The 18,225-nt window shown below is 38.5% G+C and overlaps 1 protein-coding gene across 7 annotated transcripts in view; it reads right to left on the minus strand.

Moving 5' to 3' along the window:
* The window catches only part of LOC124177857 (limbic system-associated membrane protein-like), a 213,757-nt gene that overhangs the window by 25,375 nt on the left and 170,157 nt on the right, over nt 1-18,225 (minus strand). For all 7 annotated transcript variants that reach the window (XM_046560729.1, XM_046560733.1, XM_046560732.1 and 4 more), the window contains one exon: nt 4,578-4,756. In XM_046560729.1, the coding sequence (XP_046416685.1) occupies nt 4,578-4,756 (179 nt within the window). The remainder of the gene's footprint in view (nt 1-4,577; nt 4,757-18,225) is intronic.

The raw sequence follows: 18,225 nt of genomic DNA on the forward strand, positions 1-18,225 counted from the left end.
TTTCACAATTTTTCTTATTTTTAAACTTATATTTTAATAATCTTGAAAACTGTTGCAAATTAAGAAATGATCAATGGTTAATTTCAAAGAGGATACTTGGGGCTGTGAAAAAAAAAATAACTCTCGATAAAAAATTTTGAAAATCTCAAATTTGTGAAATTTTGAATTTTTAAAAGTTCTCAAAATTGACGCTTGACAATAAATTTTTGACTCACATTTTTTTGTATACCATCTTGAACCAACCTTAAGAGATCCTGAAATTTTTGAAACTGTGTTTTTTGATTTTTCCATAAAATGAATTTTTGAATTTTATTAAAAAAAATTATTTTCTTAAAAAAAATTTTTTTTTCATTTTTATCTCAAATGTGTTCAGTATATCATGTTAGTTTGTAATTTTGAACAATTAAAATTTTATTCAGGGGCATAATGATGAGCAATAAGAACATTGATGATATTTTAGTAATCAAAATTGATTCCGATCGATTCCAACTATTGGTCGATTTGACATGGAATGTATGATTCAACTAGTTTTCATTTTATTCTTCATTTTTGTTTTTTGTGCTCGAATACGCTGTATACTCACGTAATTATACTTAAACTCTTTATAATTTAGCGCGCCCGATTGTTTCATCCAGATTTATACTCGTTGAAGTTGTTTGAAGCAGATTTTTATACTTTTCAAACTATTCGAGAATCAAGTCTCATTTAATTTGGATTGAAATTTATATTTTGAACTTTGAGTTAAATCCGGAAAGAGTTGTACATTCGGCGAACTTTAATTTCGGTGAAATTTCGTTAATTGTTTCAAATGTTTTCGAATATATTTTTTTTACTTGTACAGATCTTTGGTAGTGACTGACTCCAATATTCCACGTCCATCTTCGATGCTTGAATCTCAAAGAATATAACATTCAATACCGATCCCTTATACATCAGTTTCATCCTCAGACGCCAATATAATTAGGAGTTACGACGAAGTGGATTCGATGAGTTTGAAAATGATCCATATTCGGATTGTTAGATCGATGGGGCAAAGAAACCCTTCTTGGCACAATCGACCTTTATTTCTTACAGATTCGATTAAATGAATGATCAAAATGTAGAAATGATTACACATCTATCTGCATTGAGAACAGAAACTCTTCAACCGAAATGAACAATTACTTGATTATCAGCAAACAAATACGTGATTCGATCAAGAATCATTATATACGTGATGCTAATGTTGAACGGACTGTTAATCAACTAATTACAAATTACGATTTGTAGTTTTAATTGGTAATTATGAAAACAAAATTAATTTGAAATTACAAAAGTCCACCCCAACATAGCGCGGAAATTTGTAATTATATGCGCCCAACACTTCTCGACGCGAATATGAAACGTTATTTGATTTCACAGGCCAATACACAGCATATTGTTCGAATCAGTTCGAATTCAATTGATCTCAACATAATCATTTATTCGAAAAAAACAAAAATAATGTTTTCACTGCTGTTTCCTAAACTTGATTGGAGTAAGATGAGAAAAAAATTACAGGTATCAAACCTCACGCACCTTTTTTTTTTTTTTTTTTTTGAAAACCGGGCTTCGCTATCAAATCGTGGAGTTAGTCTATAATGTCTGAGTTGTCGGGGTACGACGAGAGTAATTTTCTAAAACCCGGTTCCGGCCCGAAAGAGGCGTGTTTCCAACCTGCAGCGAAAGTGGGTGGGATTCGTTTGCTGGAAGAGCGGAGTTGGTATATTTATCGAAATCGACTCTCCTACATCGGCCGTGAGAGAGAGAGAGAGAGAGAGAGTGGAAAATGTGTACACGCAGCAGAGGGATCTCGAATGGCTATCGCAGACGGGGGTTTATACGGGCTGGCCGGAGGAGAGATTTGAAAAGTTTAAAAGTCAATAAAACGATTCCGCTGCCAAAGTAACGGCGACCGAACGATACTCGCGTACGTAGACGCGTAACTGCATCCGCTGCTCCGGCTATATACACGGAGAGTTCATCCCTTGGGATCGAAGTTATGGCTGTGCGTTACGTGTGTCTACCCTTATACTTTTCTGATACCGCGTCGCGAGAATATTTGGATAAATATTTAAAGACTGAGCTCATCCTTAACTGGGTAAGTACCCGCGCGATGATCAGAAATAGGTACACGGTATTTTCAATCACGTTTTTAAACTTTGATAATCGATTATGTAAGAAGATGGTCTCTGTGCTTATAGCTTAGAGCATACGCCGCTGGAGGGAGCTGCCATCCGATCGACCTCGCGAAAAATGCAGCCGAAGTGATGCGAGAGAAAGATATTCATTAGGGTTACTCCGTTTGTCTCATTCCGCATTTGATTGGCTGAGATGAAAGGTATCGACCAATCAGGTGTGGAGCGAGAGAGACAGATTGTGACAAACATAACCTCACTCCTTTTCACTCCTCCGCTACACGTTCCGTTTACGCGAAACTATCTACGGTAGTTCATGCTCTAAGGTTTATAAGGACCGAGAGCGAGTACAAGTAGCGCCTCGAGTGGCCAAATTTATCACCGTCGGTGGGACTTGCACTAACCTTGACGAGTCGTCTGGCGGTTATTCGTCATCATTTTTTCGAAACAACAAACCATTGTACGAAAAAAATGTCTTCTCTCGGTGTGAGCTGAGTGAACGTTAGTTGTTGCGCTGTAAGTTGTTTCAATAGTTTCAGAAATACCGAGTAAACCGTTATTTACTGTGCGAAAGGGTGATTCAAAACGATTGGTTGATTTCGTGACGTGGCGTAGCCACGGAAGATTATGATTGGCCGAGTCATTGGCGTAGAGAGAGGAAAATGCCCGTCGTTTGGGAGAAATACGGTCGATTTGGCGTTGTCGTCAATTTGACGCACGGTCTCTTATTTGTCGTGACGGCTGCTTGTCATCAGACCCCGCAATTGCGTTTTTTACATATTAAAAAGATCATTTAGCTACTGCAAAGCTTGTACGCTATTTGGAATCTGAAAGTATCTGACTTTTTCCGGTATTCCAGCGTGAGAATAAAGTTTTTCCAGTAACCTTTAAAAAAATAGACTGCTGATTTATGGCAATTTTTTACACAATAATACTTATACCTTTAGTATTGCCTGGTAATTATCTTATTTTCTGATTACAGAGGCCTGCGATGGTTTATTCCCCACAAAACTGAGTAGTAATATCGGTAAGTATTAGGTACGAATCTCTGAAAAAAATGTATAAAATATTCTATCAGGTAAACGTTTTCATAAATTTTTCCTCTGTTTTCTTAGTACTACTAGAGTTAACTTCCAATTTCTATGTTAAATATATGTATTAGCGGTCGTATTGACATTTAAATAGTCACCTATCCTCAGTATTGTTTATGGTGATTTTAAGAATATTTAAAGTTATACAAGTACTAGAGAAAAAGATTGATTAGCAGTTCTGAAGGAAGTCGAAAAAGATATCACAAGTCTGTTTGATTGACCTAGTCTCTTAAGTCTTGTTTAAAACTAATGCTGTTTATTTTATACCTAAGCATTCAGTTTTGTGACCATTATATTTTTTTTCATGAAAATTGTTAAAAAATCTGTGAATACGCGTATCTTGCGTAAATATAAACCCCGATGTAATGCAAAAACACCAGCATAGCGTTATATTTTAATTCCACACACCTAAATACCTGAGAAAAGCATTATTTCTTAAGGGTGAAATGAAAGGTTATACTTGGCAGACCTGTGTTATCAATTTACCATCAACAGCCTGTGATTTTTTGTAAGGAAAAGAAAAAGGAAAGAAGCTTTGGTATTAAGTAATATACATAGAACATATGAAGTGGTACGACGATATAAAATTTTAAGTACAAGTTGTTTTTCCTCAAGATCGATAATACTCTGTGTAAGAAGAAGCTTGTTTCTTCGGCAGACGCAAAATTCCAGCCTTGTCATCGAAATTCTTGACTTTTCCTTCACTTTTTCATGCTGTAAGGAATTTCATAAGTTTTCCCGGTTTTCCAATTTTTCCCTGTGCGTACGAACTCTGCACTGAGTTTTCACATATTTTTCCCATAGATTGCCACGTTTACATAAAACTCAAAAAAAAAAAAATAAATAAATAATTTGTGAATTTGTTAACTACGGCGAAATAAATGCGGTTCTGATTGATAACCTAAATTATTGTCCTGACAACTTTTTTGTTGAATCAAATAACATTTACGTAACAAAATCTTCCGTTGTTGGGTATTTTTGAGTCTCCGACTCTAAGTAAGACTCCAACCATCTCTTATATTCTCGTATTTATTTTTTTGCTCAGTGTGACGCCTTCGATTTTTCTGTGAAAATCAAGGAGCCTACTTTTTCTAAATAATCAAATACGTTTTTCCAACTTTAGATATTTCTTTTAAAAAAAGTTTATAAATTTTCTTCCAAATCTTTTTCATTCGACTGCCAAGTCCTATCACTTTCAGATTTTACACTCGGCCGTGTTCGAATTCCCCGCAAAAGTTTGTCTGACGGATCGACGCAGTCTTCTCTTCTCGACAAAGAAAGGCTTCGCGGAGTCGGGTATCGGTTAAAAATGATAGTTGGTCAAACTCACCGCTCGATCACCGAGGTTCCTGACCCTGCAGTGAAGGTAGGCTGACTGTCCAACGGTGGTGGTGGTTTCCCTTCGGGTGGTGTTGTCGAAGTAGGGTTGGCTGAAGGGTGGCTGCTCCCAGTAGGAGGGCTGGTGGTGCTCGACGACGTTGCCCCCGTTTCCGTTTTTCGCGGCGCATTCTAAAACCGAGAAAATCCCACCAATCTGTTAGCAGAAACGACGCCGCATCTATTTCTTTGGTGATTTTCCGCGCTGGTCGGAGAGGCAAAGGAAGATAATAAAATTCGGAATGAGCGAGCTGGCTGACATTTTTCTTTATATCTTTTCCTTTTTTCTCTCTATCCTCTACCCCCCCTGCCACCGTTTACTTGTCTTTTTTCCTCTTGTTTTTTTTTTCTTTTTTTTCTTTTTTTCTCATTCACTTTTGCCCCTCTCGGCCCCCTCACCGTCCCGCAGAAATTAATAGCGCAGACGTTACCGAGCTCTTATACGCTTCTTAAGTAGCGAGGAGATGCCGAGGCTCGAGAAAGCGTCCGTCCCTCGGGAAGTGTTACTTAAAATTCCACCGTTCAGCAGTATGGGATGCCGAGTGGCGGAGAGGGCGGTGATGGTAGTGGTGGGGGGGAGGGGGGGGGGGGGGGAGGGTCTGAGCGATGCCTGTAAATGTCTTCATTTCCTGTAAAAGTCCCCCTAATTCGGTTGGGCTCTGACGCCCAACGCGAAGAAAATTCTGCCGCTCAGGTAATAGACAGACACCTGAGGTGAAGCTGAAGTTAGGGATGTATATGATAAACTGTTAGAAATCGCGGGAAAAAATTTAATTTTTTTGTTTTTTTTTTTATCCGCTAAAGAGCCTATATTTTAGCTAAAGTCTAAGAGTTGCCTCGCTTGTTCATATTTAAAAAATATCTAAATAAGCGCTTGTTCAAGTTTCGTCCAACGGTAGCTTACAAAAAACAAATAAAAAAAAATATTAGGAGCAGCTGGGTGTTGTTTGGATGTAACAGTTTGGATTATTAAATCGTGTTCAATACTGACGTAATCTTTTTTTCACGGTAGAATAGTGAGAAACCAGATACTGAACAGCGTTACGATTTTCGTACCTGTTGTTTGAAATAGACCTAGGCTGATATTCCAAGGTCTAAGAATACAATGTTATTATTTTTTAAGCCACAAACCGTACAAACTGGACTGAGTATACCTTTTTGACACTTCGTTTGTTGTTCTAGTCGGAAACGATGTAATGTTTAGTAAGATATAAACAGTATTAAAACAATGAAGTGAAGAAACGAATGTTTGAAAAATGTCACTGAATTTAGTCTAGCTAGATCTGCATGTAACCGACAGGTAAAAATATCCCTGTGACATGGAGAAAAATTGCAAGACAATGTGATTTCTTTAAAGTTATCAAAAACGAGGTTTTTACAGTTGAAATACGGTTTTCGCAAAATTTTCGGTCTGGATCACAGGGAACTCTTAATTAGACCTGACTTGATTAACTTCAACTGTACTTTCACGCCATGTATTGTCATATTTTTGCACTGACAAATATTGGGATTCAGGAAATCGAAAATTTCATTTACAATTGTAACATTATGTTTAACAACTTTGATGCAATCACGTTATTGAAATCACCTCTCAAACGAAAAGATCGTTCGATTCGATCAATTTTTACAAATTGGAGCTCATTCAATTCGTCAATTATTTGCATCAAGTCACCGTGACGTCAGGTTCGTTACAACATGAACCATTTTCTTGCAAAGCATATTATTCCATAATTTTCAACAAATAACAATAATTACACTGTAATTATGAGTCTTTTGATCGGTAAAGAAGATTAGTAGAAAATATAATTCCAACAGTTTGTAAAAAACTGAGAGTTGACTGTGATTAATTAAAATCGAACGATCGCTGCATTCGTGTAGCATCGAAAAAGAAATCAGCATCCAACAGTACGAATGTTTTAACGTGATGAATGAATCTTGGTTAAAATTCATGGGTTTCAAAGAACTTTCTACGTCAAGATATTTTCATAATCAAAATCCGCTTGATTGACTCGAGGCAAGAATGTGAAATTTTTGACTTGTCGTTTTTTCGTTTCTGGTGTTTTCAGCGAACCGTGAAAACCAATTTTAGGTTAATAAAATAAAAAAGGGCCGAAACGTCGAGCAATTTGACAGTATTCGTTGACCTAAGACGCCGAAAACCTACTCTCACGGAATTTGGATAAGGTCGGGTAAAAACACTTCAATAACAGGCTAATATTGCACTCACAGAGCTGCGCCAGAATTGGCTCCTTGTTTTTCAATACGACGAAGCAGATTCCACGGTCTTGCTCTTTGAGCGATTGAGGGCGAGTACTTCGCTCTGAATATTCTTCGAGCGTGCATTAACTCAGGAATAAAAGAAAACTCGGAATCCCTACGGGATGCTGCACATGTCAAACGCGAACAGCTTCGATGCAGAGAGAATTCCGGTCGTTTTTCCAATACTTACATTTAGATTCCATCTGTGTTAACGTGGCTTTGTTTTTCGTGTTTTTGTTCCCAATGTAGGGCGCAGGGTTCGCTGCATCAGTAAACGTCAATTCGTGACTGATCTGTATATACGGTCGTTCGTGGATTCGAGAATAGGGTGAAATCGGTGAATATTGATGTCTGAATGACATCTCTTGTCGGGAGGAATTTGGAGTTCCGGAAATATCATGCCTTAGATCCTCATTTTAACAGTGAGATGTTTTGATTTATTAAGTTGACCGTAACAGAAGGTCCCAGAGTATATAATTTATGTTCAAACCATCTCCGCGTGATGTTTGGAGTTTTTAATAATAATAACCTAGCAACCGTCATCGACGTCTTGAGAAACTCTCTCACCACATTCGACGATGGATTCGCATACCCGTATAGACTTTGATCGAAACCAACGAGGCACGGTACTCAATTAGCTTCCACCTACGCGCATAAATGGGGAAAAGTATAGTTCGAAGTCCGTGCGCAAGTGTAGAACGGGGTGGAGATCGGTAATTGAGATACAGGTTCAACTCAGCATAATATGCTGCTGTTTGATTTCGGTTGGATAAATTCAGGGAAAGGAGATATAAGGGAGATTTGTTCAGGTAACTGTCGGTGATTACTTGACTAAGTCAAATATAACGGTCAAACATGCCAGAACGACCATTTTCATGCATAAAACAACTCAGCTTTATTTGAAAAATATATAGAAGCCATTTGTTCTCAGATTTCTGTTTCGGGTCACGCGGTGTCGTTCAAAGTAGCAAAAATCTTACTAGAATATTCGTGTAATATAATGCAAATTGAAATGTGAGATTTTCTAACAGCCAAACGATCCGTGCGCCTGATACAGGCAACCGCGCAGTATCGCCACATTCTATTTTTCATCATTTTCCACATTTCCTAATATTCAGGTTATTTTTACAAATAACGTTTAAAATTTCGAATAGTCATGGTGGGATACGATGATCGACCCGAACACGAGCTGTATCTCTGATTGACTTGCTGAGGCGCAAAAATCGTTACGCTGTTAGAAAAAATTACGGTACATTTTTGGTTAGGTAAACGTTTCGATATGCTGTGACAATGTCAGAAAATTGAACACCCAAGTGTACATGCGACAAATTGATCGTCTGTTTAGATAGGCTGGCTAATTTTATTTAGATAGGCAACGACGCGAACTGTTAATATACGCAAGCTTTTCGAGGTTATGTTGACTGAGATAAAAATTCTTCACATTTCGGTTACCTCAAATTCCCAGCGTAACATAACCTCGGGGCGCCAACGAATTTTGATAGCTATAAACGTCTAACCGCGTGAACTGAGTTGGCAATCCTGACAAGCAAACAAAAAAATAAAACTCGGCGGGAATCGGTTGAACCAATCAATGAAATCACGTGATTTGACGCCTGCGCATTTGGGTGTTTGGTTTCCCGAAACTCTCACCGATACGTGCCACAGAATTTTTCTTCCTCAGTGTTTCGTATTTGCAAAAAAAAAAAAAAAAAAAGAAAAAAAAACACTCGATTCTTTTTTCTTTGCGAAACCCCATAACGACATAACTGTATTGAAACATGTATCATCGTTCTGATAATTTGGCGAAAATTTCGCAAAACTAATTGCTTGTAAGATGAAGTGTCCGGCAAGCGCAGCTGCACAAGTGGGAGAAACGATTAGCGTTTGAGGAAGGGGGATGTGTTTTCAGTTGAATGCACATCGCATCGCGTCGACGAGGCCGAAAGTGTCGGAAAAGCTTGCCTGGGTCAAAAAGCTCGCGGCGAGGAGCGGCGAGAGGAGGGGGGGGGGGGGGGGGAGGGTTGCGGCGTTTGCTAATGACGTCAGGGCAAGACTGCTAGGTATACCTATACGGTTTCCGTTTGATGGATGCGTGTGCGAGGGGGCGTTCCTCCCCCCTCCCCCGTTCCGTGCTTTTCCCCCCTCTCACTGTATCCACCTTTCGGTTTTCGGAGGGTTCTTCCGCCCCGCAGAAGAGTGTGGTTTGCCGGGGTATTTTTTTTTTTTTTCTCGCTTTATAAATTTTCCTTCTCTCTCTCATTTTTTTTCTCCTACTTTCTTTCCCTGTTTTTTTTTTTTTAGTTTTATTTTAGTTTTTTTTTTTTCATTGTATTTGTTTTCTCTACCGCCCCCCTCTTCTACTACGGTTAACTCCCTCGCAACATTTCATTACTCATTCGCAACCGCGCCGCTCGCTCTCATAGCTTAGGGCAAAGAGATGCCGTGCCCTGCGGTCGCGTACCTCATGTCAAAACTTGAGAGGCTACCCTTGCGTTTTAACCGACAGCTGCTGCTGCCGCTGCTGTTGATGTTGATGCTGATGTTGATGCTGATGCTGATGCTGCTTATAACGTCCAGAGTGGGGCGGAAAGAAGGGAGCGAGGGAGCGAACAAGCCCATGGACAATTATTTTTAGGCATGGCATAAAATGACGCAGCGAACTGGTAGGTACGTGATTTATTTTTCATAGATAGCACCGGCGTATGCAACGATCAATTTTTAATCCTATATTTTATAAGCTCTTGCGTGATATAAAACTTACGCCTTCGGATTTCTTTCGATACGCTCTTTTTTCATCAACAAATTAGAATCTTATCGAAGTTTATAACTCTTCTGAAATATTGTAAATTATATACTATGTACTTCAAGAAGCTATATTTAGCTATATATGGAATAAATACCATTAGAACATTTTTTTTTTTTTCACAATTGTATTTGGAATATAATTTAATGATAACTTTTCTACTCGAGTAGAATGGCAAGCGCTCCACGAACCGCAAGTATTTTATCATCGCCGGTACAATATGAAAGCGGCAGGTAACGTCAAAAATGTTGCTTCAAATTCAAATGTTTGTAGTCCGGAATTGAAGTAGGATATTCAAGTATGAAAAAATTGTTGAATAATGTCAAAATGTCACTCAAGCTCGTATCCAGTTACGTGTGCACGAATCCGCTCATGTAGACGTACATTATGTATTACATTATACATACCCAGAACGGGGATTGTGTCAGCTGAAAATTAAATCCAGGATCACCTCTGACGTCGTTTATTCAAACGCAAGAAGAAATAAAGAAAAATTTCACTGTACGTATGAAATTAAAGATAAAAGAAAAAACCACGTAGATCTCACAATTATATATTCGTCGATTGAAATTATTTTCACCTCCGTGAAATAGCTTGTAAAGTCTCGGCAATTAATATCGAAAATCAAGGTTTATGAATCTTAAGACCATAACTCGGCTTCCCAACGTAAAAATTCTTCAACAGTTATATTTTTCAACCCCAATAATTATGAGACCTGAAGAAGAATACTCGTGAATTTCGACAGCAAGAAATAAAAATCAATCACAATTTATTTAATCGTTCCCATTGTTTGCTTCAAAATAATCCACTTTGAACTACTAGAGTACTTTTCCTATTTTTATAGAGTGTTGTGCGTTTTTGCGGACACGAATCAATCGACTTGTTTTTTTTTTCTGCAAGTTGGCTGATTCAAAGAGCTTTGGATTTCGGACTTAGAACGAAGCCGCACGCAGAAAAGGCGTCGATGTAGATTGCGACCGCGGCACGGTAGCTGGGAAGGGGGGGGGGGAGGAGGAGGGTTTAGAAATAATCCTGACTGACGCATGACGTGAGCATGAATTTTCACAATATTTTTTCCCTCCCGCCGCTGTCACACTTTTTCCTGTCTCTTATATTTTACCGAATTTCTATTGCCTTAGTCTGGTTTTATCGTGTAATTTAATCGTATTCAAAATATATCATATCCGTTGCTCTCTACTTCTTTTATCAATCTACTGAATCGTCTTGTTGTCATACGGTGTATAATTGGAATCAAGGAGTGCATAATATAATCCTAATCAATCGATTGAAGTTTTCTAAGTGGAAATTCACCATTTAAGGTGATCAGTTAACCAAGGATCGATACCGTTTGATGATTTTTTTTACGAGATTGGGTATTTGTCAAATCATTATATTCATAAGCAACGAAGATCTATTTAAAAATTTGAAAATATAAAATACATGCTTCATAAACAAAAGTTTGGATGTCGGTGCTATATTTCAAATGTTTTTATATTAAAAAAAAAAAAAAAATAGTAGATGCGCCCGATTTCACTTTACGCCGGTTTATTTTATTCAGAAAATTAGTTTCTACAGAATCCACCGAATTAACTCTTTCTAAAATCATTTTGGAATCGTTAAACGTTGAATTCTACAACAATACACCGATACTGATAACGATTAACAAATTTCAGTATCGAAATAAATATTGTAAGAAAGAAAATGTGTTCGAATGACTTTAAGGGAAAAAGTATTCCTATATCTATTTCCAGAGAGATTCTCGCAGCTTGGTAATACAATATAATACTTTGAAAAATACTCAATGTATGATTTTCCACCAATCAACCAACCTTCTAATTAACACTCGGCCGCGTCTGACTTCAACGAGCATTTGTACCAACCTTCTTAGGGTTATCATCAACGTTCCTTTGTCTCTCGAAATGATTCATCTTCGAAGAGAATAGCCTTCGGTATCGCAATTGCGCGTACGAATTAAGGCATTCGCCGTCTCAGTCCTTGGAGTAATCGTACGAAGCACGTACGGATGGAGAGTCGAAACTGGTTCAAGTCGGCTAATGAATCAAATTTATACGCGGTTTGCGCAGCAGAATTTCCACTTCCGGGCAAAACGCATCTACCCTCAATGTCGCCGTAGCCTTTCACGGTACACTGCGAGTACAAAACGTGCCTTTCGATGCTGCTTTAGTATAGTTTGAACCTCTTCCCCCCTTTCCTGTCTACTTTACAGCAGGTGAAACTTTCAATGTAGTCAAAGGAAAATGGCAGAAATATGTAGACTGAGAGTAAAGTAAAAGATTTATGAGAACAAGAGCAGTAAAGTGGAGAAAAATGAACTAAAAACAAGAAATAGAAGAAGTCGGACAGAGATATCTGGTTCTCACTCTCCCTTTCTCGTCGTTCAATCTTTTACTCAAGAGTGAAGAGTGAAGAATTTCGTACTGGCCATATAGTGTGTTTCGAGGAGGTACGAAATGAGAGATGAAGATGAAAATGAAAAATGGAAGAAAATCAGAGATACCGCGCCTGAAAAGTGAGAGAAAGATAAACTATTGTTAGAACAATCTTCGGGCACTTCTCAAATGATTTTCTATACACCTTACCGTGATTTTCCTGTCTCATTTTATACAACTTGATCAAAAATCTTGTGCGCAAGAATAGAGAAGGTAGGAGAGCGATGGAAAAAACTACGTGTCACGTCGCACATGGCACAATGCCAATTCTGTGATATAGTAAAAATATCGTTATACAATTGAGGATTTATACGAAATTCTGTGATGCTTGAATAGATTTTATATATTTTGCGCATTTTTTCATGCGTGTTTTCCGTACGCAAAATACCCGTTTCTATCACGGTAAAGTGAGTCTGCGAATGCGCATGCGCGTAGTACGGAAAAAATCACTTTCAAGTCGTGGGAGTTAAAAGTGGACTTTTCTGGACTGCGCGCATGCGCTGTCGCGATAAACTCTGACATTACGCGACCCTAACCTCAATTTCGTGCTTCGTGAAAAAACGCGTAACATACTCTTTTTACATAAAGAATCGTATATAAAAAGGCGGCAATAGTCTTTTCGCCTCGCGTATTTGCAATATTCGTCTTCGGTTCGCCTGCGACTCATATTGCAAATTATAAATAATCCAAATTATTTCTCAAAATTGTCTTACAACTTATACATCGGTCCAAAGTCAAATAACTACCGAACGAAATTTCCCGACAAATTTACATTCACGCAAACTATTCAGAAATAGCTTAGCTAAATTCGCTCGCAATCCAATCAATTCCAACTCACGAAAAACTGCACCGATTTTCTATAACCGTCAAAACTTCGAGATCAAGTGGAAACTTGACTTTTTATTCCCGGTTTGACTGTCGTAACTTCCTTTCTTTTCTGAACACGTATACAGTGCCAGAAGTAACAAAAAAAAAAAAAAACTGCTCCGTATATCATAAAATATTTTGCCTTTTTTATCCCAGTTTTTTAACCTCTAAATCGTCCTATACGTGGCGCTAGTAGACTTTCGACACTTGTGACACACTTGCCGATGCCTTTGAGGTTATAATTTTGCTCATTCTGTTCATTCTGCTCATGCGAAAATTGCGAACGGTGAACGTCACGATAGTTCCAATCGTATATTTAGACATAACACGTATAACCCACATAACGAATTTTAAGGGCACCGAGCAAGTTTGCCAAAGAACAACTAGCGCCGCTAGTGGCGGAATTTGGCGAGGAACGTTGCGCGCGCCACTTTTAGCAGCGAGTGACAAAGGGTTGGTAAAAACCAAGCAGCCGGCGGATTTCGGGCATAATGCCTATCTGCCATCGCGATTGCGGAGTCAGGCGATTCGTTCGGGTCGGAAAGTAGGATTAGCGGTAAATGCAGCAATGCAGGACTCGAAGTACTTTGCTGCAGCAGTTAAACGACGCGAGGATTTATATATACCGACTAAGATTTTATCGGTTGGGTCAACGACTGGCCAGCCAGACGGCTCGTAAGAGTCGTAAGTTTGCGCAAAGAAATTGCCACAGGTATTATACGTGTTTTCAACAACACGTGAAATCCGTTTGCAAATCGCAATGGTAATTAATCACACGCGTTTACCGAGCAATTTTATCCCCATTTTTTATCACTTCGATCGTAATACGTTTATTTTTAGGCTGATCAAGTATACGTATAGTTGATGCATGAGTTTTTTCTATCCTAAAATCTGTGGAAAATATTTATTAATAATTTGATACACAAAATGAAGGAACGAAATTTGCATTGAAATTGATTTTATTAAAGACAATAGCTGTATCGTGTACGCAAGAATAAAAATTGACACATTTTTTAAATTATCTGTGAAAGAAATGATTTTTCAATTCGAATAAGTTTAACTTCACTTGATAATACAAATAATTGTTTCACAACAATTTTCACAAAAATTATCGATCACTAATTATTGTGACAATTAGTTGATGACTCGCGTAACTTTTCTTTCCTACGCTCCTCCAATAGCTGTGAAATCTTTTCAGATCCTCACTGCGAGAATCGTAGCGCAAGGAGCTTTTCGAAAAAGACCAATTTCTGACGTTATTCCAAATAATACCTGGACACATATGGAAGGTAGTGAAAACCACTTGTTTTCCGGAATTCCATCACGAGTTCAAATTTTAAACTAATCGAAAAAGTCTAGACTTTCACCGACGTTCTCTTTCAACTGTCAGCAAGTTTGTTCAAGCTGAATAAAATTATCATTTCATGCTAGTAATACATTATATAATTTACTCCGAAAATAAATACCCGCAAAGTATTTCCTTCCGGGCAGCGTGCAAATTTCGCGTTTCTTTTTTAAAAATGAGCAAAATATCGTTAAAGTAAATACCTAGCACCATAGCAATCGACCGGAGCAGCCATATATAATCAGGCGATTCGTCTCTGGAGCATCGCGGTGCAAAAATGAGGGCAGCCGGGCAGCGGGCTTGAAAATGGGGACGAACAGAGGCGAGGAGGAGCTTTCGTAGCTTCGGTAGGTTGGCGTAGGATATGGAACCTGGCCGGTAATATGCGTATGCAAATATCTCAATTCCTATGCCGAAATTTTGCCCATAGAAAAGGTTCGCGGACGCTCGTCGGTCCGGAGGTAGGTATTACTAATATTTTCCGAGTTACGAGCGTCAATATATTCCGAGTGGGAAATGATAATAATAATAATGACAATAGCGGCTCCGGTTACGGTAATAACGCCAATAAGATTCGGCTGATTTATCGGAATTTTTGGGTCCCCCTGCTGCTTATATGTAAAACGCCTCCGGGATCTTATAACAATTTTATTATATCCATGCGCCCATCCATTGAGCGGGGAACATGACTTGCAACGGATATATTCTGCAGGGTACATTATACCCACTCCGCCCAAACCAATCCCACAACTCCTGCATAATAGCTTGCCTCAAAAATATATTGCTTTTAATAACACCGCCGCGCTTCCTTTTTACTTGTATCAATTTCTGCCTAACGTTATGCTTACCACCGGGAAAGAAAACAGGGTTATTATCTTGCGGTACTTCCCCAAGGACGACCGTAACGATCGAGTCACACAATTTTTCGTGAATTAGATTTTTTTTTTTCATCGATCTTCGAACCATCGGTTTTATGGAATATGAAAACAGATTCGAACGATTTGTTCGACCTATGTCAATGGTGGTGGGTGAATCGTTCGTTTGATTCAATCTCGAAAAACGTAAAAACTGATGAAAAACGTAGAGAGAATCTGTTCTAAAAGTACGCGATAGTTGGTGATCACTCATTTTTTCGGAACAAATAAAACTAGGCAATCAACGATTTGTATTTGACATAAAGCTTGGGCTGGGTTGTTGGTACCGAAATGTTGTCACTTTATTCTTTCCCTATTTCCTATATCAATTAATTTAACATTTTTTCACGAATGTGAAAATTGAATCGGTAATCTAAGTATAGTTCAGATTGTGAAACTTGGTAATAACGTCATTATTCGTAGCTTATGGTTGCGGGTAAAAGAGAAGGGCGTCCACGAGACAGAAGAATTCTCAAACACGCGAATTTTGAAATGCATAAGACAGTAAAAATATAAAATTGTGAAGGTAAATAAGAATATAGCAAGTGAAAACTACGATTTGATAGTTTTGATTTCTATACTTCACCTTTCGACATTTTGAATTTTCTATTTTGTATTCCAACTTCCTACATTACGAAATTCTATAGAATAGGTAATGGCGTTTTGGAAAATCGGATACTGTGACTATTCTGTTCTCTAATCCTTCTACACGTTCATTTACACCCATTCCTAATTATCTAAATTTAATGGGTCGATTAACCACAAATTCTTATAAGAATACTGATCACAATTCTCAATTGAAAGGACCACCATTGCGATAGCGCACCTTTTTCAGAAAAGTTTTCCTCCTTTTCGCGAGCTTTCTCGTTCCATTGTGCGGAGAAACAACTCGGTGATAAAGAACCGGGATTTTTGAGGATCGAGGTTTGACCGGTAGCTTCTAATCAGGGCCAATCCTCATCTAATTATTGTTTCGAGTTGCATGCAGGGTTTTAGATCCAACTTGAAGCCTCTCGCGAGGGACGATGGGAAACCGCAAAAAAAGCCTACGGGTTTCTTCCCTTGTTCATTTCTCGGCTATGACCATATCTGCCGCTCGGAAACTGCTCGTATCATACATACTTCCAGATTTAGGTATATACCTATGTATACATACCTTATACCTACACGTGCGTGAATGGCACCGAGAGTTGAGCCGCGACGTTATTAACCGGCAATCGTCTTATGGGAGTAAAAGAGAATCGTGCTTTCTTGATTGAGATTCTTTGTTTTTTACCTCTCTCGATCTCTGAGATCGGTAGTTCAACTCCGTCTTTTTCAAAGCAGACTTATCACGTTTGCAGAGTTCTGTGAGAAACATAACAACCTGACCGTCAAAATTTTTTACTTTTACAAAACTTTGCTAAGCGATGATAGCATCTTTGAAACCCATTGATTTGTAGTTGTAATATTTTTTTCTTGATTGAGTTCTTGGAAATGTGTCAACGAAAGAAATTTCTAGGGAGAATATGCTCGGAAAATTTACTTCTTGAGTGAAATAGAAGAAACGAAATCGGTAGCGTGCTCGGAAAAAGCAGATTTTTGCACAAATTTTAGACAAGTTTGCTGACAGTTTGGCATAAAGAAGTACAAACAGCAGCTTACAAATTGAAATTTTCAGTTTCTCTTTACATTACATGAAATTTTACCAGGTGGATTATACAGCAAACTTTCAAAAATACAAGTAAATCAAGAAATGAAGAGTTACCGGGTAAAAAAGAAAAATTGAAAGACACATGTCACATTAATTTTGAGTGACGTTCGATTATGGAAAAAATTTTCTTAGGTCTCCTGTTTTTTCTAATCTCATTTTCAGTAGCTGAAAGTAGGTAATAATTTTCATACACATACAGAGTGGATTCCTAACGACTGCGCGGTCCGTCGTTTGCTAAAATCCAATGCGCACGCGCTGCATTTCGAGAGCGATTGTTTTGCCAGGGCAACCAACCAACAATAAGTTTAAACGAGAGTTCGCGGTGTACGTTACCTGAATTTTTATTTCACAGATGTCATTGTCGACCACGACTGCCAGTAACGAGCATCAAAATTTTTCAGGTTAGATACTGTTACAACGGGGGAAATTAAGAAAGGACTAAGAGAAACAAAGAGTTCTCTGTGCGATTTAAGCGAACGCCGAGCCAAAGAAGTCTCACGAACAAGGAATATTTTAGAAAGAAAATAGATGTATTTGGACACAAGCTCTCTTTTTAAAGTCTAGAGACTGACTGTTTTTACAATAATGTTGGTTGACGCAGCAACCTTATTCTTTTTAAAGACATAAGAGGTTTATAAACGTCTTTTATCTATGATGACTACTAGATCATTTAAAAGGGAACAAAACGGGTGATTTCACCCTTTGTAACAATACAGTTGGTCGCCCTGTCGAACAAGCGCTCTCGGATTGTGGCGCATGCGCGTTAAAATTTTATCAGACTTCGAACTACGCGGTCGTTAGGATTTCAATCTGTATGCATATACCTGCTCCACGTTGCCTCAGAGATCAATTCTGAATAGATAAACGCGCGGTGAGCTGCAGGGTGTATTTGAATGAGGTGTAGAATAATCTATGCGATGAAAGCGAGATCAGCACAGCTGGCGTGTTGCATGTCTCGTGTCATTACAGGCAGCGGCACGAGAGAGCGTCGTTACTACGCGAGAGCCAATATCGCGCCCGTTTGTCCATAATCTCGGCGATCGGATCGGATCGTGTCGAAAAAGTAAAAAAATAAATGTAAGAGAGGAGAAAAAAAAAAAAAAGGAGGAAAGAAAGAAGAATGGGAGAAAAAGAGTGAAGGAGGGAAAGAGGGGAGGAGGAGGAGGGGGGAGGGGGGAGATTAACGAACGACGCTGCTAATATTAGCCCTCGGCAAAAGAAGAGGGAAAAATGGGAGAAAAAAAAAAATGGCATCCATCTTGGTCTGGAG

The sequence above is a fragment of the Neodiprion fabricii genome, chromosome 3 (assembly GCF_021155785.1).
Source record: "Neodiprion fabricii isolate iyNeoFabr1 chromosome 3, iyNeoFabr1.1, whole genome shotgun sequence".
Taxonomy (NCBI): Eukaryota; Metazoa; Arthropoda; class Insecta; order Hymenoptera; family Diprionidae; genus Neodiprion; species Neodiprion fabricii.